Here is a 25569-nt window from a genome sequence, read left to right as displayed (position 1 = left end):
TACCTGGTTGGTGAATAAGCACAGCGATTTCATTTAGTTAAACACATGGCCGGATTAGTCTGCTGAGCTGCTGTAACAAAATATCACAGGCTTAGACAACAGAAACCTATTTCTTACAGTCTCGGGGGTTGGCAGTCCAAGGTCAAGGTGTCGGGGCTGGTTTCCTCCAAGTCCTCTCTCCTTGGCATGGAGGCCCACCCCCAGTGTCACTTGTCTGCCCAGAAGGGCACCAGTCCTGCTGGATCAGGGCCCCCCCCAGTGACCTCATTTAAACTTAATTGACTTTGGGCTTCCCTGGTGGCTCAGATGGTTAAGAACCTGCCTGCAATGCAGATTGGAGGATCAAATCCAGATTCGATCCCTGGGTTGGGAAGATCTCCTGGAGAAGGAAATGGCAACCCACTCCAGTATTCTTGCCTTGAGAATTCCATGGATAGAGGAGCCTGGCAGGCTACAGTCCATGGGGTTGCAAAGAGTCAGAAACGACTAACATTTTCACTTTTAAAGACTTTATCGAATATGGTCACGTTGGGCATGAGGGCTTCAGCATACGAACTGGGAGGGGATGTAATTCAGACCTCAGAAGCAGTCATTTGCCCTCGTAATTGAGCTTGTGGTCTTTACTTTTTCATTTTAAATTGAATATTCTTTCCTAAGATTTTTTTTGGATGTGGACCATTTATTTAACATCTTTATTGAATTGGTTACAGTATTGCTTCTGTTTTATGTTTTGGGTTTTTTTTGGGGGGCGGCCCTGAGACATGTGGGATTGTAGCACTCCGACCAGGGACCAAGCTGGCACCCTGTACGTTGGAGGGTGAGGTCTTAACCACTGGACTACCAGGGAAGTCCCTGAACCGAATATTCTTGAGTTTATTCCACCAAATAGGACTGCAGCCTAATCTATAGAAGGGGGCGCCCATCCAGAGTTTTCAATGGCCTCTTGCACAGCCCAGTGCTCCCAGGAGAATCCCAACCAAGCACCCAAGGAAACCACTCTCCCAGCTCCCCTGGGGGTGCTTAGATCGTGTTCGCCCATAAGAGAGAAGTCCGGACTTGGGGTTCCCGTCCTGCCCCCGAGCCTCCTGAGAGGGCTCCCACCTGGGCCTCCTGTGGGAGTGGAGGGCAGGCTGGCCGAGGTCTCAGCTCTCCACTGTGAGGCTGGCCAGGATGCTGACCTCTGTCCCCTGTTGTCCTGCAGGCAACCTTTCTCTACACGTTACAAGTGAAGTACCTGCTCAACCAGGTAACTCGACTCTCCTGTCCTGTGGGGGTGAGTGCATCTCTCCTTTCAGGGGTCAGGGAGACCCGGTGGAGAGGCTCGCCTATCCGGAGCCCCTGTGGGGTGTTTCCCTGAGGGGTGCACGCAGGGCTGAGGAGTCAAGGAAAGGACAGGTTGTTATTGGCACTGGAAAAGTCGGATCCAGTTCCCATTTGGAAATATTGTTATTGGTGGGCCGGCAGGGAGGATTCTTGGCCCTGCACCATTGCCTGGCTCCGGAGGGGTTGGGGGTCAACCTTTCAGCTCCGACCATCTGGGGATGTGAAAGCACCCCCTTCCCCACGATGGAAGGTGCCTCATGTCATCAGGACTCTTGGTGGGTGGCTAACAGCAGTGGCCAGAGCCCGGCTCTGTGGGTGTGGAGTCATATGTGGGACTGTCTACTTCCTTCCAGAAGGACCAGATAGATAGGGTGCCAGGTGGTGGTAGGGTACCAGCCCATGAGGACAGGCTCTCCCGGGCTTGTGTGACAGGGACAGGATGGTGGAGAAGAAAGCTTTCTACCTATTTAACATCCTTAAAGTTAAGGTGTTATCCTCGTAATGGAACAAGGTTTCCACTAGTTCCACATTTTTATTAGTATCAGAATTGTATACTTGAAATGCCTGTAAAGAGGCAGAAACCAGCGTATGCCCTGGATTCTGGGCTGGCCCCTCATAGTTTGTTACCCCGTTTGAGGGCCTTTGGCCTGTCAGCCCCCAACAAACGTGGGGCTCCTGAGTGGTTGAGTGAGGAGTGGGTGTGAGGACCTCTCCCTGAAGGCCCTGAGGCAGGAGAGACGACCTAGAAGAAGGAGTCCTGAGCTGAGGGGTCAGGAAGGTGACTCAAGTGGTGGAGGATGCATGGGTTTCTCGAGGTGGGAAGGAGAGGGGGTGCAACCTAGGCTGAGTGGGTGCAGTGGCAGCCTGGACATGGAAAGGGGTTGCCCAGGCTGACTAGATGCAGGAGAGAAGGAAAGGATGGAACCGCCGCCTATGGGATACGTGAAGGACAGGTTACTGGGGTCACTAAAGGACGGAGGATGCGGAAAGGTGAGAGGCAGGCTTGTGAGGACTCAGAGAGGGCTGTGCAACGGGCCGGGGCCTGGGGGCCTTAGCCTCAGGCCCTCCTCGGTGCCTCTGCTGTTTCTCCTCTTTTTCCTCAGTGGGCTCCCACCCAGACCCCCTCTGCCAGGTGGTCCCACAGCCTCTATCTGAAATGCACATCGAGTCACCTGCCTCTCCTGCTGAAACAGACCAGGGCTCCTGGTAAACAATGCTTGGCAAGGTCCTGGTCTGGCCTCTGAGCCCGCGGCCATGAGCCCACAGGATGCAGAGCAGCCAGGGGAATGTGGGTCTCAGGGCACAGAGCGGGGGTGGAGGTGGGGTGGGAGATCTGAAGGACAGTGTGAAGGGAGGGCGGAGCAGAGGAAGCGCAAATAAGCGGCCAGTGTCTGCCTGCCCTGCAGAGCGACCAAGCCCTCCCTCCCCGATTGCTCTGGCTTCCGTGGGAAATCCAGACTGCTTTTTAAAATTAATTAATGAATGACGGCTGCACTGGGTCTTCATTGCTGCTCGAGGGCCTCCTCTAGTTGTGGGGAGGGGGCCCTAGCACCCAGGCTCAGCAGCTGTGGTACCCGGGCTCAGTTAACCTGAAGCATGTGGGATCTTCCGAAACCAGGGACTGAAGCTGTGTGCCCTGCATTGGCAGGCAGATACTTAACCACTGGACCACCAGGGGGAGTCCCGAGATGTTTGATTTATACTGTGGTTTCAAAGAGCAGAATTTCAAACACCCTATGATTTGGGGCATGACGCTTTAAAAGGAGGTAGCACTTTTTAAAAATTGGGGTATAGTTGATGTACAATAGTCTATAAGTTACAGATGTACAGTATAGTGATTCACAATTTTTAATTCCCATGTATCGTTATTATAAAATACTGGCTGCATTCCCTGTGTTGTGCAGTATGTCCTTGTAGATTATTTAACTCACACATATTAATAGTGGGTTCTACCTCCTAATTCCCTCCTCCTATATTGCCCCTCCCCCTCCCTCTTCCCGCTGGTAACCACTGGTTTGGTCTCTGTGCTTGTGAGTCTGTTTCTGTTTTGTTAGATTCACTAGTCTGTTTTATTTTTAAAATTCCATACATAAGCGAAAGCATACAGTATTTGTCTTTCTCTGACTTAATTCACTGAGCATAATGCCTTCCCCGTCCACCCATGTTGTTGCAAATGGCAAAATGTCACTCTTTTCCATGGCCGAGTCATCGTCCATTGTGTATACACGCCGCATCTTCTCTCTGCTCATCTGAAAGGTGACGTTGTACAGTGAGGTGACCCCTTGCGGTGGGCGGCCCCTTCCGGTCGGGGGAAGCAGTGCTTCCTGTCTTCGTCACAGCCGACTTTCTCTGCGTCCATTTTCCGTCCTGATGCTGTGAGGAGAGACGTCAGCCCTGGTCCCGTGTCGCTTCACTCTCATGCCTTCAGTCGGTCAGAGATGTGGGAGGCCTGGAGCTGCTCGGCTCCGTCCCCCACCCCAGGGTCATAGCGTCGCCTTAGTTCCCAACCTTCAGCGTTGGTCCAGGTGCCCGGGGAAGGTGACGTGTTCACGCTGCTCCTGTGCACGAGCCGTCTCTCATCCTCCCTCTCCGCTGCTTCCCTCTCTCCTGCTGCGTGTCCGTGGCCAAAAAGATGCCCTTCCGGCCAACCCAGAGGAGGGAGTACCCAGTGGATGGGAGCAGCAGCGTGGGCACGCCTGTGACAGCTGCCCTGCTGGCCATGAGGGCGCCTGTTTGGGTGGCAGTCGGTGGTCCCCATGGGTCTCCAGCGTGGCCCCTCGTTTCAGGGAATCGTCCTGCCCCAGATGGTGACCGGCGTGGCTGCCAACCTGGTCAACGCCCTCGCCAACTACCTGTTCCTCTATCAGATGCATCTTGGGGTTATGTGAGTCCTGGGGAGTCCTGGGTCAGGGAGCGGGGCGGCCTCCTGTGGATTTCCAGGGCAGGGTGGGGTGTCCATGCCGACCCTCCTCCTTGGGCCGCTCTGGACCCTGCGGGGGGATGCTGCTCTGGGAGGAGGTGACCCGGGGCTGCTGTATCACCAGCAGGGCAGGAGGGGCACCCCTCAGCGTGTTCTCTTCTGCCCAGGGGCTCGGCACTGGCAAACACGGTCTCCCAGTTCACCTTGGCTCTCCTCCTCTTCCTGTACATCCTCGCCAAGAGGCTGCACCAGGACACCTGGGGAGGTAAAGGCTGCCTGTCTCCTGCCTGGACACGACTCCTGTCTCGGCTCGAGCCCTTGCCCGGTGGCCGTTTGTGTCGCAACCGACTGCATCTGTGTCCTGCCTGCAGGCTGGTCCTGGGAGTGCCTGCAGGACTGGGGCCCCTTCTTCCGCCTGGCCATCCCCAGCATGCTGATGCTGTGCATCGAGTGGTGGGCCTACGAGATCGGGAGCTTCCTGAGCGGTCAGCGTGGGGCCGGCTGGTGGTGGCTTGGGGACAGCCAGGGCCCATGGGAAGCACGCAGTCACGCATCCCTCTCCCGCAGGTGTCCTCGGCATGGTGGAGCTGGGAGCCCAGTCCATCGCATATGAGCTGGCTGTCATCGTGTACATGGTGAGCATATGAGCCCGTCCTGGGGCGGGGCTGTGTGCTTCCCTCTAAAGAGTGCTGAGCGCAGGCGTTCAGCGCATACAGGTTGTGAAATGATTCCTGAAGGGCACATTTCACCCTGAAGCCTGGGAGGGTCCTTCTGGTGTGCCAGGGGGTGTTCCCTGTGAGCTGGAGGGCCTTGGGGAGATGGTCCAGAGGACTGGGTCGCCGCCGGTCCTCCGACTCCTAACGCAGTCCCAATCCGAAGGACTCGGTTTGATGGCACGCTTGTCAAACATGCCGACTCTTTTCCTGTTTCATAACACAGATGCAGTGGGGACAGGTGGGGGGTAAAGGTCACGGTGCTGCAGGAAGGAGGGGCTGAGCTCCATTCCCGCCTGCCTCTGTTGCCTCTGGATACTCGGTGACACTTGTAGGTTAGACCCCCAAGGAATGAAAACAGATGTTTGTACTGAAGTTCCTGGCAGTTCCTAGCAGTTCATGATTGCCAAGAGATGGCAGTGTCCCACATGCCCAGGCATGTGCCCAGGGATGGCTGAGTGGACTCCATGCGTGGGCAGGATGTTGTTCAGCCAGAAGAAGGAAGAGGGTGCTGATGCTCTGGAGAACCCTGGTCATCAAAGGCTTCCCTTTGACTCTCTTTTACTGAAAGCATCAGCTGGACATTCTGAAGGGCTTTGTCCTCCCCAAGTGTCACCTTGAAATGCAGCTGGGAGGTGGGAACAGAGCGCCCGTGGTGTGGGAAGGACCAAGGTGTGCACAGGTGTGTGTGTGTGTGTAGGACTGACTGGAGGACTGATTCTCAGCATCACCGTCAGGTCCCCTCCTCATTTCAGGTCCCCACAGGCTTCAGCGTGGCCGCCAGTGTCCGGGTGGGGAATGCACTGGGGGCCGGGGACATCGAGCAGGCCAAGACGTCCTCCGCCGTCGCCCTGCTGGTCACAGGTGCCTAGACTCGGGGACGCGCCCACAGCCCCCACGCCTTCCCTGCAGACTCCCTTTCTCACCGTGTGCTTCTTCTGCCATCTGACCTCCAGGGCTCTTTGCTGTCATCTTTTGTGTCCTGTTGTTAGGCTGCAAGGATGTCGTGGGTTACGTTTTCACCAAGGACCGGTGAGTGTGGAGGTTTCCCTGGGATGTAAATCTGCAGCAGAGATGGTCAGTGGGAGCTGCTTTCACACTGGGCCTCCTGGGTGGTTGCATCTTGTGGGGGAGCCTGAGTCACCTCCAAGATCAGACACGCAGTTGTTACCTGGCAAGAACGGATAGGATGTAGGAACTAATTAATAAGCTAGAAGCCGAGTCAGTGGGCATGGGTGGCGGTGTACATTTCTGCTAGTGGAGTACTCACATCTTTTAAAGATGGTAACTCTTTTTGGGTACCACTGCCTCCATCTTCACTGAAATACTTCCTTCCCAACAACACGAGTCATCTCAGTGGCCCAGAAGCTGCCCAAGTGCTTGGCTGGCAATAGTCTTGTTTGTCCATCTGAACTGAAGTGGAACTCTCACCCCTGAGCTGTCTCCACACATCACATTATCAATCACTGAAGAACTCTTGCACCAGCAAAGTCCCCCGTGCTCTGCAGATCCCATTAAGTTGGTTTGATAGCTTTCATCCATGAGGCCACAGTGCATGCTGACTTGGTGGCTATATTGTTCTGTTACCCCTTCCTTGGGCTTCTTTTTACTTATTTTTGCTGAACCATGTGACATGTGGGATCTTAGTTCCCCAACCTGGGATCGAAGCCACACCCCCTGCATTGGGAGTGCAGAGTCTTAACCACTGGACCACCAGGGAGTCCATAACCTGGGGTTCTTTTGTCAGCAGTTACAAAATGCAGAATTGACCCCTCCCTCCTAGATTCACAAAGCAGGTGGTGTGGACGGAACTGACCCTCAGGCTATTCCTCAGGAATCTGTCTTTTGACTTCTGGTGGTGGGTTGTCACCTTTCAGCCTTTGCCGTTTTGCTGTCAAATGTTTGAATATCCCTCACATGAGCGTGAGTCAGATGTAGCCAGAGATCATGCTCAGCTTATTCACTTGATCAGAAGTCTGTCTTGCAGGATGGCTTCAGCAGGACCTGGTAGGAAGTTTGATTCTCAATCTGTGCACTTTTGGAAACTTAAATAGAGCAGGGAATAGAGTGAAAAACAAGAGGCCCACCAATGGGATTTTTGATGGAATTAGGAGACATAGAAAACTCACAAAATCAAATTATTTGTGATATGGCCAAGCTCAGCTGAAACTGGCAGAACTAATGACATATTCTGAGGTTGACACAGATGCCTGACCCAAACAAAGGGCAGAAAGGCAGTGTGCACCTCTATGCAGTCAGAAACGGGGAAATTACTGAAAAACCATGGTTTTCTTAAAGCGGAAGAGACTAGTTTGCACAAATTTTGCAAGTATATATAAAATCTGGGGAAATAATTTCTCAAAACTTATGCTACCAACAAGGACCTACTGTATAGCACAGAATTATACTCAATATTTTGTAATAACCTATAAGGGAAAATAATCTGAAAAAGTATATACATATGTATATGTATAACTGAATCCCTGTGCTAACACCTGAAACTAACACAACATTGTAAATCAACTGTGCTTCAATACAAATTACAAAAAACTCTAATTAAAAAATTATTCTAGAAAACATAGGTCTAAATAGATCAATTTGTTTAGAAATAAGAAATAGTTATTTTTAAAGTACCAGGGGACTTCCCTGGTAGTCCAGTGGCTAAGACTCCAAGCTCCCAATGCAGGGGGCCTGGGTTCTATCCCTGGTCAGGGAACTAGATCTCACATGCTGTTACTAAGAGATCCTGAATGCCACAACTAAGACCCAGTGCAGCCAAATAAATAAATAAATAAAATATATACATATATATTAAAAAAAGCACCAACTCCAGGGACTTCCCTGGTGGTCCAGTGGTTAAGACTGTGCTTCCACTGAAGGGGTCCTGGGTTCAGTCCCTGGTTGGGGAGCTAGATCCCACATGCCTCGCAGTATGGCCAAAAATTTTAAAAATGAAAATAAAAGCACCAGCTCCGGAGGGTTTCAAAGGAGAATTCTATGAAATCTTTAAGACGTAGATAATCCCAATGCTGCCTTAACTGTTCCAGAAAAAGGAAAATTTCCTCATTCTGTTTAGGAAGCGAGGATGTTGGTACCGAAGCTGATGAAGTTTTCACATGAAAAAAGAAAGCAATCCACAGGCCAATCTTCCTAATTAATGTCGATTTTAAAATCCAAAATAAAATATGAGTAGATAGGATTCAGCAGCATATTAAAAATAATATATGCTGATGGAATATGAATATAGGGGCTTCCCTAGTGGCTCAGTGGTGGAAAGTCCATCTGCCACGTCAGGAGACACAAGTTTGATCCCTGGTCCGGGAAGATCCCACTTGTCGTGGAGCAAGTAAGCCCGTGCACCACAATTACTGAGCCTGTGCTCTGGAGCCTGGGAGCCACGACCACCAAGCCCACGAGACCTAGAGCCCGTGCTCTGCAACAGAAGCCACTGCAGTGAGAAGCTCCGCCACTGTAAGGAAGGGTGGCCCCTGCTCACCGCAACTAGAGCGAAGCCCGCACAGCAACAAAGACCCAGCACAGCCAAAATAAATATTTGGATTTTAAAAAGTGAATGTAACACACGAGGCAGAAAAATCAAGGCACAGAACACCACAGAGAGAATGTCAGAACATGAAACCATACATCAAGTCCAGAAGGGGAAAGAAGAATATATATTTGTCCTTGCTTTTACTTTCATGAGCACTGGACAAATACAGTACCCAGAACTGTTCCTTGGTTTGGGGGCAGGTCACGGGAGGACTGGGCAAGGAATGGAAATAAGATTTTCCTCCATATGTTTTTGATGTTGTTTAATTTCTTTTAACCATTGGCATATGTTACCTATTCAAAAAGCAAAATAATATTTGAATAAAAGAACTGTACTTCTGTCCTTGTTTGGCAGGGAGGGGTGGCCATCCTGTTCTGTGCTGGATTTCTTAATTATTTATTCATTCAACCTACATTTACTGCCAGACAACATTGTATGTTTCTTCGTTAACCACCTGAAGGAATTGGGAATACTGGGCCATTCCAGCCCCTGGCAGTGTCTCTGTCTCTAGCTGTAGAGGTGAGGGTCAAGGCCAGCTCTGTAAACTCTATCTGTGGCCTTTAGGACTTGCCAGCCTGGTTCCCTGGAGGGAGCCTGACCCTTATCCTGTTGTGCATCACTCAGACACTTGGAGGGGACATGGAATTTTGTGAAAAGGAGGATGGCTCTATAACCCCCATTTTATTTTGGGGGGTGCAGGAGAGGAGTACAGAATCATTTGATTGATTGACTTTCATTTTAATTTTATTGGGAGTCTAGTTGATTTATAGTGGTGTGTTAGATTTCAGGTGTACAGCTAAGTGAATCAGCTACATGTGTACATATATGCACTCTTTTTTAGTGAAATCATTTGGTTGAACTGTTTGTGTTGACCACAGGGACTATGTGTTTTCTAAAAGTCTTGAGATACTGCATACAGTAGTTTCCACTGCAGACCAAAACAAGGTAAGACTCCCTGAAAAGGATTTTGGTGGGACACCTGAGCCTGTTAGCCACACACGGAGGTGGAGCCCTGCCTGGCGGTCAGAATCACGGTCACCAGGAACCACACTGCCCTCCTCTCTGCCTCCGTCTGCCTCCCAGTCATGCTCTGCTTTGTTCTCCTAACAGAGAGATCATCTCGCTGGTGGCCCAGGTGGTCCCGATTTACGCGGTTTCACATCTCTTCGAAGGGCTGGCTGTGAGTACTGTGCGGTACCTCCTCAGCCGCCTTTACGATCCACGAGTTTCTGCTGACGATGGTAGATTTTAATGGAGAAGAGCGGCCGGGGAGGTGGGATATTCCTCTCACGTCCACTTCACGAGGTCCTGGACTTGAGGCAGAGTCCCCGGAGGTGGGGGGTGCTGGTGGGCGTCGTGGGGCAGCATGAGCCGTGTTCATACGACTGGCGTCCACCCGCAGTGCACCTGTGGAGGCATCCTGCGAGGCACTGGGAACCAGAAGGCGGGCGCCATCATCAACGCCGTCGGGTACTACGTGCTCGGTCTTCCCATCGGGATCTCCCTCATGTTTGCTGCTGGGCTTGGACTGCTGGGTAAGCCTCCCCCCAGAGCAGGAAGAGCCGGGATCACGGCCTGGGAGGTGGCTGTCAGAGCTCGGAGACAGATTTTGAGACGCGGCTTTAAAAGAAGAGAAACGGGTGACTGCCCAGCTTTGATTTCTAAAATAATACTTGGGCGTACATCAGCGTTAATACGTGATTACATTAAAACCTGAGCACACTAGCTGGGTGCAGTGGAGACAATGCTCATCTGTATCCCTCAGCTCTTGGCCAGCTCAGAGGCGGAGGCGTCATCTGATACAGAGACTCAGCTTTCAGATCAACGTGTCTCCTATGTTGCACATTTTTCTCGTTCAATAATATTTTAATGAACAGTATGGGAGATGTTCAAAGAATGGAGTTGCCAAGGCAAACTTCATTGGTGTAGAAAATTATTTATTCTGAGTTTCTGGCCTTATTCATATTTTTGAAAGTCATTTTAAATCTTATTTTCCGGCAGTTTGTGAGATCTTAGTTCCTCGACCAGGGATTGAACCTGGGCTGTTGGCAGTGAACGTGTCAAATGCTAATCACTGAACCTCCAGAGAATTCCTGGCATTATTCATATTTGGGGGTTTGCCAGTGACATAGCTAAGGAAAATATTAATATTATAGGAATTCACTTTGAAGTATAGATCTACGTCCCAAGAGCTGTACTAGGCCCACTCTGCCATTTAACAAAAGCTCACCTACAGAGTGTACAGCAGAGAGAGAGGTGAGAATCACCCTAAAAAAATGTTAGGGTGCAAACTTGCAGTTGGAAAGTAAGTCCTGGGGGTGTGGGGGTGTGACTACAGCATGGTGACAGTCGCTCCATCACTCTGTCTTGTCCAATTCTCTGCAACCCCATGGACTGCAGCCCACCAGGCTCCTCTGTCCATAGGATTTCCCAGGCAAGAATACTGGGGTGGGTTGCTATTTCCTCCTCCAGGGGATCTTCCCAACCCAAGGATTAAACCTGCGTCTCCTGCTTTGCTGGTGGATTCTTTACCACTGTGGCACCTGGGAAGCCTGTAGTTAATAATACCATATTGTATATTTGAAAATTGCTGAGAGCAGATCTTAAAAGTTCTCATCATAAGCAAAAAAAATTGTGTAGCTATGTAAGGTGATGGATGTTAACTGAATTTATGGAGGTGGTCATTTCACAATACATACAAATATTGAATCATGATGTTATACACTGGAAATAATATAATGTTATATATTGATCCATATATAAAAAATGGGGGGAACTTCCCTGGGGGTCCAGTGGATAGGACTCCTTGCTCCCAATGCAGGGAGCCTGGGTTTGATTTCTGGTTGGGGAACTAGATCCCACCTGCTGCAATTAAGACCCAGTGTAGCCAAATAAATAAAAATTAATAATTTTTTTTTAAAAGCTGGGGACTCTGAGGAAGTGAGGGCTCTGTGAGAAGACAGTGGACACTCCCTGTACCAACTGGTGTTAAAACTCGTGTCCCCTCTGGCAGGATGTGCTGTCCACCTACACCAGGAGCCCTGAGAAGCGTCAGGAGCTACAGGTTCTCACGGGCAAGGCCAGAAAATCACAATGGCCATCCTAAGTCCCTGAGGTTTTCCCAACATCACTTTCCCGGGTCCTGCCCAGAGAATCCTGATAACCATCCTGTTTCAGCATTCCTCCTTGAGTCAAACAGGAATCTTCTCAATAGTATAGTGAAATCCTTGGAAATTTAACTCCTAGCTTTCAAAATACAGCTGGAGGTAGCTGGTTATGGGCTTCCCAGCTAGTGTTAGTGGTAAAGAACCCACCTGCCAATGCAGGAGATACAAGAGAGACAAGTTCAATCCCTGGTTCAGGAAGATCCCCTTTAGGAGGGCATGGCAACCCACTCCAGTATTCTTGCCTGAAGAATCTCATGGACAGAGGAGCCTGGTGGGCTAGAGTCCATGGAGTCGCACAGTCAGAAGCGACTTAGCATGCACACACACATGTAGGTGGTTATCTAATGTTTAAGATGGTCAGAGGAGCTTGTGGTTTCTGTGGAGTGGGAATTTTCAGAAGAGGAAGGCTTTGCTTTCACTGGGTCCACTGTAGGAGTGACAGGTTGACTGTTCTAAAGATCAGGCTGATCACACCTGTAAAGTGCAGTGTGGGGTGATGGATACCACAGAGCAGAGTTGAAAAACGTGCACGAGCTCTGGCCACCCAAGCCTTAAAGCATGAGTCGCATCCAGCCCCCTTCACCTTACCCAGATCTAGCCGGCTACAGACATAAACGCAGACCACCCATCAGGGACCAGCAAAGATTCTTCATGCCCGGCTGTGGCACAATTTGATGGAGACTCCATGGCAGGTGGCATGGGAGGGGGAGGGAGCCATGGTGGGGCAAAGCGGAGGCCCAGAAGTGGGGCATCTTATGTGCCTGGTCAGGGGGCACATTTGCTTTTCTCTGGGTGGTCTTAAGTGGGAAACCAGGACAGAAATTAGGGAGGCTGTTAGTTACAGGTCAAAGCTTGGATATTCTGCGTCAGTTATTGCAGAAACTATTTAGCTTATCCCTAAAGAATGATCTGGCCTCTCAGGAGTCTGACGTGAAGCAGACTGGCTTCTCTGCTGTCAGTTATGGGTAAGGGGTTGGCTTCCTAGACAGGTTGCTTTAGATTGTGGATCAGATATCTATTTTTGTATAAGGTCTGACAACTGAGACCACCGTCAGCTTGGATATTTAGTCTCTCACAGCTTGGAGTTTCTGACTCTGCTGTGGGTTCACTCTTGGCCAGAACCCTCGTCACTCAGGTTCCCCTCTGGGTTCTGTGTGAGTGTCTGGGGCAGGGTTTTTGGGTGAAAGCGCGGAGTCTTAGCACCTGAACTGCCAGGGAATTCCTGGTGTCTGCAGTTGTAGAGTGGCAGAGTTTGTAGAGTCCGCTTGGTTGAGGAAGATGGTACAAGGTATTGGGAGTCTGGAGGTGCTGTTAGAAAGCACTTTGTCCTGAAATATTCACTTTTCCTAATAGCCAAGCATTATGGTCACAAAGGCCAAAAACAGCCTCCAGATATTTGTTCTGAGATCCACAGACCCAGGAGTGGCCTCAGGGTTCTGGGCTTCCTGGAACCTCCTGGAAACCAAGAGTGAGCAGGGTGGAGGTTTCTGGCTCACTGTGGGCCCCTCCTCTGCCGTAAGAACAGATTCTCAGAATTGATTTAGGAGAAACACACTCCCCAGGGCAGCTGGCTTTCCACCGAGTTAACTTCTGTTAATGATCCCCACCTCCAGGTCTGTGGTCAGGAATCACCATCTGTACCATCTCTCAGGCTGCATGTTTTCTCGGCTTCATTGCCCGGCTAAACTGGAAAGAAGCCTGCCAGCAGGTAACCATAGACGCTGCTGTCCTGCCCTGGAAAACACACAGAACGAGCTTCGCCTTTCTTTGCCTTATTTTGGAAGTTTTTATTATTATTATAAATGCTACCTTTTTATCATTGTTTTATTTTATTGAAGTATAGTTGATTTACAAGGTCATGTGAGTTTCAGGTGTACAGCACAGTGACACATTTATACACACACAGACAGATATATATATATATATACTCTTTCAGTCCGAAAAGTATTTTTATTTTTTGTCCACACCACATGGCATGTGGGATCTTAGTTCCCTGACCAGGGATTGAACCCATACCCTGTGCAGTGGAAGTGCAACATCCTAACCATGACCACCAAGGAAGCCCCTTTTCTTTTTCAGATTCTCTTCCCTAATACAAAATATTGAGTATATATCATTGCTGTTTTAACTGAGCTTATTAACTCAGGTGTGAAGGACATCTTTTCCCCTTTGTTTATTCATTCAGTAGAAAAACAGAGGGTCTTTTCCTCCCTGGGTCCTATGTTAGACTTCCGCCTTGCTCCTGAACAGCCCATTTCAGGACAAGATTTAGAACTGGAGAGAAAGGTGGGGTGCCAGCAACTATATCCTGTTTGTCTGGCTGCAATAGGACAACGGGGTTGCAAAGTCAGACATGACACCCACTGAACAACAAAGTTTCATTAAGATACCCGTGGGCATCTTTCTCTATCAACTTTCTAGGATCAGGGCAGCATGTTAAGTAGGTGATAGAGAAAACAAATGAAGGAAGGGGAAGGGAGAATCCTACAGTTGGTCCCCGACTTGCCTCGTCTTTTTTCCAGCCAACCTTCCCCATGCACTGGCCCCACGTCAATCATTAGAAAAGAGGATTCCATGCTTGTTAACTGGAGAGGCTCCTGTGTTACCTGTCAGTGAGAGAAAATGGCTGGGTTTTTCTGCAACGAGGGTCAGGCCAGGCGTGTGGCTGCACTGTGATGGAGCCTGTGGACTGACGCGTCTCCTCTCTTAGGCTCAGGAACACGCCAATCTGAAGCGAAGAATGGCCGGGAACGGCACGGCCACGCTCCCTCAGGACCCGCTTTGCCCAGGTATGATACATCTGTCTCTGCTCTTGGAAAGGGCCCTCTAGGTGTTCACAACTAGATTTGCTGTGCTGAGCTCCCATTTAAATAGGGAAATAATGCCTCAGAAACAAACGATAGGGAACATCCAGTTTCAGGTCAACAGTTGATGTTTGTTTGCTTTAATTGCTGACTCACATGCTGCCATAGATGATTAAGAGTTGCAGGTGATCAATTCAGTACTGGTGCAAGCATTTAGGGTATTTTCCTTACTGTTCCTCTTCTGAAGTATCATGAGACTAAATCTAGGTCTGGGTCACTATCCTGCCTGGTTCTTTGAGGGTCCTCTAATGGGAAGGCTTGCATCTCCCCCGCCAACGTGCTGTGAACACTTTTGAATCACCTCTGAGGTCATCCTTTCCTTCAATGACCTTATTTTCTTTCTGAGATGCTAGTTTGATGGGTGCTGGCCCCTTGAACATTTCCCCTAACGCCTGTTAAACTAGGGCTTCCCTGGTGGCCCAGTGGTAAAGAATCCACCTGCCAGTGCAGGAGGTTTGATCCCTGGGTTGGGAAGATCCCCTGGAGGTGGAAATGGCAACCCACTCCAGTATTCTTGCCTGGAAAATCCCATGGACAGAGGAGCCTGGCAGGCTATAGTCCATGGGGTTGCAAAGAGCCAGACATGACTTAGCAGCTAAACAACAACAAAAACTCTTAACCTAAAGAGCTACCTTACTTGGCTTTGTACGCAATGGGGCAGAGCCCCTGCTGACCCCAGCAGGATCTAGTCAGTGTCTGTGGGTTCGTGGACAACACCTGAGTCAGGATTTTCTTTATTCTCCATGGTCAGGAAGCAACTGCTTCCCGAATTATCATTCTCCCAGCTGGTACTGCATCCGTGCTTTTCCTTTTATACAGATGAAAAATATCCTTTTAAGGTGCTGAGTTCATTTTCCCCTCCAGTGGGCCCTGAAAATCGTGGAGGAATGTTGATAAGAGATGTTGGACAGAAAGAGGAGACTCAGTCGGATCAGCAGATGCGCCAAGAAGAGTATCTCGAAGTTCATCCCAGGGCCGCATGGAGGTTGTCCGGGAGACAGCTGGTGCTGCGGCGGGGGCTCCTGCTCCTGGCTGTCCTTGTCATCTTACTGGTGGGGATTTTAGTGAAAGTCTATGTCCGAGTTCCATGATATGGCAAGAGAGAGAGAAAGTCAGGCCAAGGGATGCTTCTGAGCTTAAACAAACAGAAATTCATTGGCCCAAATGTTACTAAGCTGTGCTCATGGATGCCAAGAACTGACAGTTCCAAGATACATTTCTGATGAAGAAAACGAACGAAGGTAAAAAGTATGCGCGAGTCCAAGACAACATTGGGGAGATTACACCCACCATCCTTTCCACCAAGGACCACTGTGTACTGGCTGCATCATGTAGGACTTTGACGTTTCTTCTGCTTACTGTTTCTTAAGCTACAAACCTATATACTAAGCACTTAAAGATTCTTACTATTTGAATTATTTAAAATATATTTTACAATATATCTTCCTCATGCCTTAGATTATTATTCAGTGGGAAACGATCTTTGTTAATATTCCTTTGGACTTCAGATCTCAGGTACCAAGGGCGGTGGATGGGCTTAAGAAACTAATAGGGGAGAAGACAGATGACCGAGAAGAAAGGAGTCAGGTGGCATCAGTTAGCTTGCCTCGTATCCAGGGCCTATCTGATCATTGGTTTGGACCCATATGTTGTGGCGGGGGTAGGGGGAGGCAGCGGGGAGGGAAATGAGGGACCTGCACTTTGTTTTTGTATTTCTTTATTAGCTGTGCTGGGTCTTTGTTGCTGCTCAGGCTTAGCTGCGGTGAGTGGGGTCTACTCTGGTTGCGGGGCTACTCACTGCGGCAGTTTCTCTTGTTGTGGAGCACGGGCTCTAGGGCACACAGACTTCAGTAGCTGAGGTACTTGGGGTTAGTTGCCCCAAGACATGTGGGATCCTCTCAGACCAAGGATTGAACCCGTGTCCCCTGCATTGGCAGGTAGATTCTGAACCACTGGACCACCAGGGTAGTCCCAGCACTTGGTTTTTCTAAAGTGGTGGACAACCGACAGACATACAGGGTTCAAAAAGCTAATTCAGGCAAACTGGAGGGAGAAATCAGACCCTTTCCCATGTTGACAGAGAGAAGGGCTGAAAAAGCTGAAAAGCAGCAAAAATGAAGAGTGTTCTAGGAGAGGGGAAGGTTACATCCCAGAAGGGCTTCCTTTGTGGCTCAGACAGTAAAGACTCTGCCCGAAATGCAGGAGACCTGGTTCGATCCCTGGCTGGGATCCCAATGGTGGGATTCCTTGGAGAAGGAAATGGCAGTCCACTCCAGTATTCTTGCCTAAAGAATTCCATGGACATTGGAGCATGGCAGGCTACAGCCCATGGGGTCTCAAAGAGTTGGACAGGACTAAGTGACTACACTGCATCCTGGACAGGCCCTATTGTTTGGGTGGTTCTCATCTTAGAAAAGGCACAGGCTTTTATTGGCTGGCTTCCCTTGTAGCTCAGTCGGTAAAGAATCTGCCTGCAGTGCAGGAAACCTGGGTTCGATCCCTGGGTCGGGAAGATCATCTGGAGAAGGAAATGGCAACCCACTCCAGTACTCTTGCCTGGAAAATCTCATGGACAGAAGAGTCTGGTGGGCTGCAGTCCATGGGGTAGCAAAGAGTCAGGCATGACTGGGAGACTAACACTTACTTTACTTGCGTATATCCAGAAGATTCCGGGTGGACCCATCTCAAAAAGATGAGATTTTAATGAACATGCCCTTCTCCTTGACTTTGGGGATTGTTTGGAAAGTCTTGGAGTCATGAAAACCCCATCACTCCTAACTTAACCGGCAGGAGGACGGTCCACAGAGGCCGTGGATTAAGGGGTGAAGCTTGGGGTGGGGGAAGATGCGATGCCAGCCAAGCAAGCCTCAGGACCTACTAAGTTCCCTGCCTGCGGGATGGGGACCAACAGCCAGACCTGGCCTTTGCTGGGAAAGACCAGGTAACCAGGAAAGAAGAAAAGTGAGCGCCTCTTGAGTGAAGACACCGCGCAGGAGGTTTTCGGTGTGTGTTGGTGTGGGATGGGGGAGTTCTCTTAAGGCCCTCGTTCCTCTTGGGTCAGAAAGTGGAAGGCCATCTTCCAGACGAAGGCTGCACCCAAGGGGGCCCTCGCGATGGGGCCCCAGCAATGTCCTCGTCCCGGTTCGTCGTGCCCTCCCCACCCCGCGCCCTAGATTTCTCAGCAGCCGCCAAGTCCAATGAGCTGCAAACTGCTGGCACCTGGGGAGGGCAAGCCCAGGAGAAAATGCTTTGACTCGGTGGGGGGCGGGGTAATGCTGACGCCAGGCCTCCTCTCTTCCAGTACTTTTCCCACGCGCCCCTACGAAGGCCGCCCCTCCACCGAGCCCCGGGGGTCACGGAACTGCAAGGGTTCCCCCAGCCCCGGTCGGCCGCGGCGGCGGGAGGTGGAGCCCCCTCCTCACCCGACCCCCCTGCCCCGCCTCGCCTCCCACGCGCTCCCTGGGCAAACCAACGCGCCTGAGCTCAGGCCCCGCTGGTGCCAGCATGATCACCCCTGCCCCCTCTGCCATCCAGACCCCCGCTGGCACGAATGCCTGCAGGCCCTGAGAGGACCTCTGCCGCCCGACGTGGGGACGTGGGGCCGAGACTGGCGGCACTCGTGGGCCCTGTGGTGAGTGAGCAGCCCGCCCCCAGCCCCGCGGTTCCCGTCTTCGCGGTTACCCCGTGTCCTCCGCTGTCCCTCATTCCGCGGTCACACGTGGTCCTTCATCCCATGGTCCCTCCCCGCGGGCACCCCTTGTTCCCCCGCGGCCCCCCCATGTCCTCCCGCCTCCGTTGTCCGGCCCGTGGACAGGGTCCGGCTCCCTCTGGGCCCGGGGGCCGGTGTAACGCGCTGCCTCCGCCCTCGCCCACCAGTTCCCCGCCGGCTGCTCCTGTTTCTCATCAGCACAGTGAGCGCGGTGTTCCGCGGACACCTGGGCAAGGTGGAGCTGTCTCGGTAGGTTTTTACATTCCTTTCATTAGGACTGCCTGGAAAATCCCATGGACGGAGGAGCCTGATAGGCTACACTTTCATTAGGACTGAGGAGAAGGAAAAACCTGGAATTTAAATGGTCTTGTCTGGCACTTGCACCTTTATGGAGTCAGAGCTTGCCCCGAGGGTGCCATTACCTCATCATCAGATTTAGAAAGAGATCCTATGGACTGCTTAGGAAAGGTGTTTTCCTTACTCTCAAACCAGCCCCAGGGGAAAGTGAAAGTGAAGTTGCTCAGTCCTGTCTGACTCTTTGCGACCCCATGGCCTGTAGCCCACCAGGCTCCACAGTCCATGGAATTTTCCAGGCCAGAGTCCTGGAGTGGGTTGCCAAGGGACCCACCTCTAATTATGCAAGAAATCTGTAGCCATGAGACAACTCTGCAGGTAGAACATGAAGAACCACATTTCCCCCTTTATTATGAAGTTAAACTAGGTAACTTATCTACATCTAGGCTGGCTGCCATTAGTTAGAATTAGTTCACTCAGTTCAGCTCAGTTCGGTTGCTCAGTCATGTGGGACTCTTTGAGACCCCATGAACCTCAGCATGCCAGGCCTCCCTGTCCATCACCAGCTCCCAGAGTTTACCCAAACTCATGTGCATTGAGTTGGTGATGCCATCCAACCATCTCATCCTCTGTTGTCCCCTTCTCCTCCTGCCAGTTCACTAAGGCCACACTATTTCAGCCTCATAGTAAAGTGTCTCCCATGGATTGAAATTATACCTTCTCTGAAGACCTGCATTTTGGAGAGTTCCCTGGTGGTCCAGTGATTAGGACTCTGCCCTTTCACTACAGAGGGCATGGGTTCAATCCCTGGTTGGGGAACTAAAATCTCACAAGCTAAGTGGCATGGCCAAAACCAAGAAACCACCATGACATCCCTGCTTTTTTGCTGGTGAAGTCATGGACAGCTGCCTGTCTCCTGCATTTCATCAAGGCCTTCAAAGGTGAGAAACTCCTGCTGGTGATGGCAGGTGGTCTTTCCCAGTCTCAGAAAATGCCCCTTCTGTCCCCGTTTAGATGGGTGTACAGCCCTGAATCGTGACAACCTTGGTGCATGGAATCAGACGTTTTATTTTCAGGTCTGTTATTGTGAACCCATTTGGTGGGTTACCTTTTCATTTTGTTGATGGTTCCTTTGCTGTGCAGAAGCTTTTAGTTTTATGGAGTCCTGGTTATTTTTACCCGGTGCCTTTGATTTTGGTGTCAGATCCCAAAACCCTTACGGCCCAAGTTTTCTTCCAGTTTTATGGTTTCAGCTCTTTCACCCACTGTAAGTTGATTGTATGTGTGGTGATACATAGGGGTCCAGTTTCATTCTTTTGCACGTGGACTCCCCTTTCCCGGCGTCCATTTTGGACAGTCCATCCAGTACACCATCCTATATTTTTCCTCGTTGATGATCTCTGGGTGGCCTCTTCTATGCTCAGACACCCTCAGGACCCGAGTGCCTGTCTCCTTGGCTGTGTTGGTCCACCTCTCTCCATCTCACTGGCTTCCAGAACCCCCAAATCCAGTTTGGGTCCCCCACCCTGCACATTCCCAGCCCTCCACTTGCACCCACAGTAGAAGCTTTGAACTTTACACCTACACTCACCTCCTTTTATCCCTGGAGCCCTGTCTGGTCCTCACACCTGTGTCTCATGGCCTCTGCCCTCACAGGGTTTGCTGTGCCCTGATCCCTTCACCCTTCCTTCCTCTGCAGCCCCCCGCTTGGTCCCCTCCCAGAACCCAGGGCCAGTCCTAACCACCCCTCCTTCCTCTTCCTTCAGAACTGCCACCTGGACCATCACTATCCTCTTTTGAGACCTGGGCACAGAACCGTCCTCTCTCCTCCAGCCCCTTCCCTTTAACTAGTCCTGCTGAATTGTGATAAAGGTCTCCAGGTCTCATTTTTTGTATAAACTTGTCTCCTGTCAACTCCCCTCTGGCCTCTGTCCACTTACATCCCTTGACAGAGAGTCTACACTACATCTCAGTAACGCAGTAAATACAAACCTAAAATTATACAGATAGGCCTGAAAAGAGCATGTGGGAAGCGGGTATGTTGCAAAGGCAGGCGTTTCTGTGGACACGGTCTCAGATAAGGGGTTTCTGTGCCCGTCCTCCCTTGGGCAGTGAGTGGCAAGATAGCGAATTGCTAGGGAGAGAGTAGGCTCATTTTGAGAAAACTATTTCTGAAAGCCAGACACAGTTAACATTTTTTCTTTTTTTACCTTGTGAGAAAATTCTGAATATGACAGGATTTTACAAGAGTGGTTTTAAGATAAGAGAACATTTCTATATACCCACCTTGTTCCACAAAGCATTTGAGTTGGTTTATAAATATACTTCCAAAAAAGGCTCACGTGTGACTTTGTATTCAATATAAAACTCTGAGAGATTGACATGCTTCGTCTTTCTCTCTTCCTGGAAGGCAGAGGTGTCTCGGAGCTTTTGCCCTGACGCTGTGAACCTGGGCCCCCCACCCCTCCCCGCCCCCACACTGGGAGTGTGGAGTCTTAGCCACTGGACCACCAGGGAAGTCTTGAAGTGTGAACTTTAAAATGGTTATGATGTTAAAACGATACATCATATAGTCATGACTGGAGTAAGAAGCGGAGAAATGGCTAACCACAATAAATACAAATGAGCAATAGTAGAACTGGAATATGTGAAAGATGGAGACCTGTTTTGCATATACTAGGAGTTCCAGAGGGTGAGGCTCTGCTGGTGGGGATGCAGAATTCAGGCATTGATGAGAGAGATCAGAAGAGGACTGACGTGATGATAATGATATTATATTCAGCAATAATAACATTAGAGATTCTAACCTGTGCAGTTAGGCAAGAAAAGGAAGATGCGTTGATTTAGAAACTGAAAGGCTGACATGGCTTTCCTGCCCTTTGTTTGTGGATTTTTCTCCAGTGGACCTCTCCACTACATAAGAAGGCTCAGTGGGCAGCTCAGTACAGAGGTGGGCTTGGTCCCATGACGTCTTTAGGGTTTGTGGGCAGGGGGCAGAGAGCAGCAGCCCTGCCCTCCCCCACAGCTCACCCCACCTCCCATCCCCCAGGATGGGAAGGGCTTAGCTCTGAGGTGCTCACAGCACCAGGGAGCTCTGGCACTTTGCTTTTCTGTTTGCCCAGTCTCTGTGCAGTGACCTCAAGGGAGGGGTGGTCAGCAGTGAGGTCTGGCTGAGCTGCCTGTGACCCAGAAGTGAGTCCCCAGCACCGCTTACACTGCCTCCTGGGGCTCCCCTGGAAAGAACTGGTGGGACCTAACCTTCTTTACTGTGGTCCTTCCCTCTTCCTGAAGCTCAGCTGCTCATTTATGTTCAGTGTTGTTAATGGATTTCATTTCTGATAGCACCTTTACTGACATTTTTGCGGCATTTTGGGAAGGAAGGGGGATAAGCATGTGAGCTGGCCATTCATCACGAGCTGAAGCCAATACATATACTTTGGACCCACAAGTCTTGTAAATTTTTATATAGTCAGGTCCACTGTTTCTCAGATTCTTAACAATTTTTAATACATATGTTTTTATCAACTTCACTTAAGTTGCCTCTCCAATAGCAACAAATTAGACGGTTCTTTGGAGGATGCTGCTTCTAGTAGGAACAAGAAGTTAAAGCTGACGTGCAAATTATTACAAGCAGACATGAGATTCAGTTCAGTTCAGTCGCTCAGTCGTGTCTGACTCTTTGCAACCCCATGGACTGAAACACACCAGGCCTCTCTGTCCATCACCAACTCCCGGAGCTTATTCAGACTCATGTCCATTGAGTCGGTGATGCCATTCAACCATTTCACCCTCTGTCGTCCCCTTCTCCTCCTGCCTTCAATCTTTCCCAGCATCAGGGTCTTTTCCAATGAGTCAGTTCTTTGCATCAGATGGCCAGAGTATTGGAGTTTCAGCTTCAGCATCAGTCCTTCTAATGAATATTCAGGACTGATTTCCTTTAGGATTGACTGGTTGGATCTCCTTGCTGCAAGGGACTCGCAGAAGTCTTCTCCAACATCACAGTTCACAAGCATCAATTCTTTGGTGCTCAGCTTTCTTTATAGTTCAACTCTCAAATCCATGCATGGCTACATGAAAAACCATAGCTTTGACTAGATGGACCTTTGTTGGCAAAGTAATGTCTCTGCTTTTTAATAAGCTGTCTAGGTTGGTCATAGCTGTTCTTCCACAGAGAAAGCATCTTTTAATTTCATGGCTGCAGTCACCATCTGCAGGGATTTTGGAGCCCCCCCAAAATAAAGTCTGCCACTGTTTCCCCATCTATTTGCCATGAAGTGATGAGACCAGATGCCATGATCTTAGTTTTCTGAATGTTGAGTTTTAAGCCAACTTTTCACTTTCCTCTTTCACTTTCAACAAAAAGGCTCTTTAGTTCTTCACTTTCTGCCATAGGGTGGTACCATCTACATATCTGAGGTTATTGATATTTCTCCCAGCAATCTAGATCCAGCCTGTGCTTCATCCAATCCAGCATTTCTCATGATGTATTCTGCATATAAGTTAAATAAGCAGGGTGACAATATACAGCCTTGATGTACTCCTTTCCCAATTTGGAACTAGTCTATTGTTTCATGTCCAGTTCTAACTGTTGCTTTTTGACCTTCATACAGGTTTATTAGGAGGCAAGTCAAGTAGTCTGGTATTCCCATCTCTTGAAGAATTTTCCAGTTTGTTGTGATCCAGTCAAAGGCTTTGGCATAGTCAATAAAGCAGATGTTTTTCTGGGAACTCTCTTGCTTTTCCAATGATCCAACATATGTTGACAATTTGTTCTCTGGCTCCTCTGGCTTTTCTAAATCCAGCTTGATCATCTGGAAGTTCATGGTTCATGTACTATTGAAGCCTTGGAGAATTTTGAGCATTATTTTACTAGCATGTGAGATGAGTGCAATTGTACAGTAGTTTGAGCATTCTTTGGCATTGCCCTTCTTTGGGATTGGAATGAAAACTTACCTTTTCCAGTCCTGTGGCCACTGCTGAGTTTTCCAAATTTGCTGGCATATTGAGTGCAGCACTTTCACAGCATCATCTTTTAGGATTCACAACCAATTATTAAAGTTTTGGCATCTGAAGGGCCGTACTTCAGTTTAGTGGGTAATTAGGCACAAGGAATGCTGGACACATGATGTGTGATGGGGTCAGATTTCATCAGCTTTTGCAATGTTCCTAGAGTGCCAGGTTTGGTCTGAGTTCTTGTTTCACATGGTTTATTTAATTTTTTAAATGGCTTTACTTCTTTTTTTGAAGCCCCAATACTTTGGCCACCTGATATGAAGAACTGACTCACTGGCAAAGATCCTGATGCTGGGAAAGATTGAAGGCAGGAGAAGGGGATGACGAAGGATGAGATGGTTGGATAGCATCACTGACTTGATGGACTTGAGTTTGAGTAAGCTCTGGGAGTTGCTGATGGACAGGGAAGCCTGGCATGCTGCAGTCCATGGGGTTGCAAAGAGTCGGACATGACTGAGTGACTGAACCTTTTTTTAAAAATTATTTTTGGCTGTGCCGGGTCTTTGGTGTTGCACACAGACTTGCTCTACTTGCAGTGAGCAGGGCTTGTTCTTTAGCTGTGGTCCTCGGGCTTCTCCTTGTGGCGGCTTTTCTTCCTGTGGAGCACAGGCTCTACAGCGTGTGGGCTTAGCATTTGTGGCACTTAGTTGCCCCACAGCATGTGGAATCTTTCCAGACCAGGGGTCGAACCTGTGTTCCCTGCATTGGCAGGCAGATTCTTAACCACTGGACCCCAGAGAACTCCTGGTTCATTTAATTTTTACATATCATTTCTATATTTACAGTTCACTAAATCTTGTAGAATGTAGCAAAGTTGAATGGACTTTGCAGAGTGTGTGTTTAGCTAATAAGGGAGGTGCTTTGCCCTCATACCCAGCATCTTTAAGAGGTTCCTATTCTGCTGCCCCTTTTTTGAAAAAAAAAAAAAAAAAAAAAATCTTTTGGCGCGGCAGGTCTTCCTTGCTGTATGAGGGCGTTCTCTGGTGGCAGCGAGCAGCAGCTACCCTTTGTTGAGTGCTCGGGCTTCTCACTGCGGTGGCTTCTCTCATTGCAGAGCACAGGGTTTAGGTGCACGGGCTTCGTAGCTGCAGCACAGCAATCGCTTGGTGCAGGGGCTTAGTTGCTCCACAGCAGGTGGGATCTTCCTGGACCAGAGATCAAACCAGTGTCCCTTGCACCGCAAGGTGGATTCTACCACTGGACCACCAGGGAAGCCCCTACTTGGCTGCCTTTGATGGGGGAGCGGTCTGGGAAGCTGTTACTTGCCTGTAACAGCCAGTGAGGTGATCTGCTTGTTTACATCACACAGCAAGGACACACTGGACCGGGTATGGATCCCGGACCTCTGACTCCATCTCGGGTTTCCATGCAGGTGGACCCCAGTGCGCTGGTATTCTGACTCTCAGACCCGACTTCTCGTGACTTGTGGTTGTTTGTCCCCAGGTGCCCCCTGGCCTCAGTGTGGTGGCCAGTGTCCAGGTGGGCAACACCCTGGGGGCGGGAAACAGGACAGGAGCGGCACTCCTGCATCACCAGCCTCCTGTGCATGGTGTGATGCGGCTCGAGGCTGCCTTCCTGAATTTTATCCGAGTTAAATTTGTGTATCACGAGTTCTCCAGGAATTGGCTTACATATGTAAACTCAACTGAAATTTTATTCTTTATGTTGTCTCCAGTTTACTCCGTTAAATAAAACTCTTGATTATGATTTTCTGTTATCAGGTGCCAACTAAATACTGTTCTTCTGGGCCCTAAAGGGAATCATTGCAAACGCAGTTGTGACCATGTGCAGGCTCCTTTCTGATGAGCATCTGTGTACCCGGCCCTCCAGGTCTCTGCATCCCAACCCCTGGGCAGTCGGAATGTTCTGGAATCCGAGCAGTTAGAGAAGATGTCATCTTACTGAGCATCTTTTCTATGAGAAAAAGGGGTTAGAATCACTTCAGTGATTTTCAGTTCAGTTCAGTTGCTCAGTCGTGTCAGACTCTTTGTGACCCCATGAATCGCAGCACACCAGGCC

The 25569-nt window shown here is 49.7% G+C and overlaps 1 protein-coding gene across 1 annotated transcript in view; it reads left to right on the top strand.

The window, feature by feature from the left end:
• Nucleotides 1-15992, top strand: part of SLC47A1 (solute carrier family 47 member 1) — a 29063-nt gene extending 13071 nt beyond the window's left edge. The window contains exons 6-17 of the mRNA XM_018064741.1: nucleotides 1202-1246; nucleotides 4110-4207; nucleotides 4411-4508; nucleotides 4615-4728; nucleotides 4811-4878; nucleotides 5712-5820; nucleotides 5913-5988; nucleotides 9614-9683; nucleotides 9906-10038; nucleotides 13284-13378; nucleotides 14381-14459; nucleotides 15399-15992. Of these exons, the coding sequence (XP_017920230.1) occupies nucleotides 1202-1246; nucleotides 4110-4207; nucleotides 4411-4508; nucleotides 4615-4728; nucleotides 4811-4878; nucleotides 5712-5820; nucleotides 5913-5988; nucleotides 9614-9683; nucleotides 9906-10038; nucleotides 13284-13378; nucleotides 14381-14459; nucleotides 15399-15625 (1212 nt within the window). The 3' untranslated portion in view covers nucleotides 15626-15992. The remainder of the gene's footprint in view (nucleotides 1-1201; nucleotides 1247-4109; nucleotides 4208-4410; nucleotides 4509-4614; nucleotides 4729-4810; nucleotides 4879-5711; nucleotides 5821-5912; nucleotides 5989-9613; nucleotides 9684-9905; nucleotides 10039-13283; nucleotides 13379-14380; nucleotides 14460-15398) is intronic.

Source organism: Capra hircus, chromosome 19 (assembly GCF_001704415.2).
Source record: "Capra hircus breed San Clemente chromosome 19, ASM170441v1, whole genome shotgun sequence".
NCBI lineage: Eukaryota > Metazoa > Chordata > Mammalia > Artiodactyla > Bovidae > Capra > Capra hircus.
Note: the sequence above shows the minus strand (reverse complement) of the source record. Positions and strands in the feature narration are given on the sequence as shown.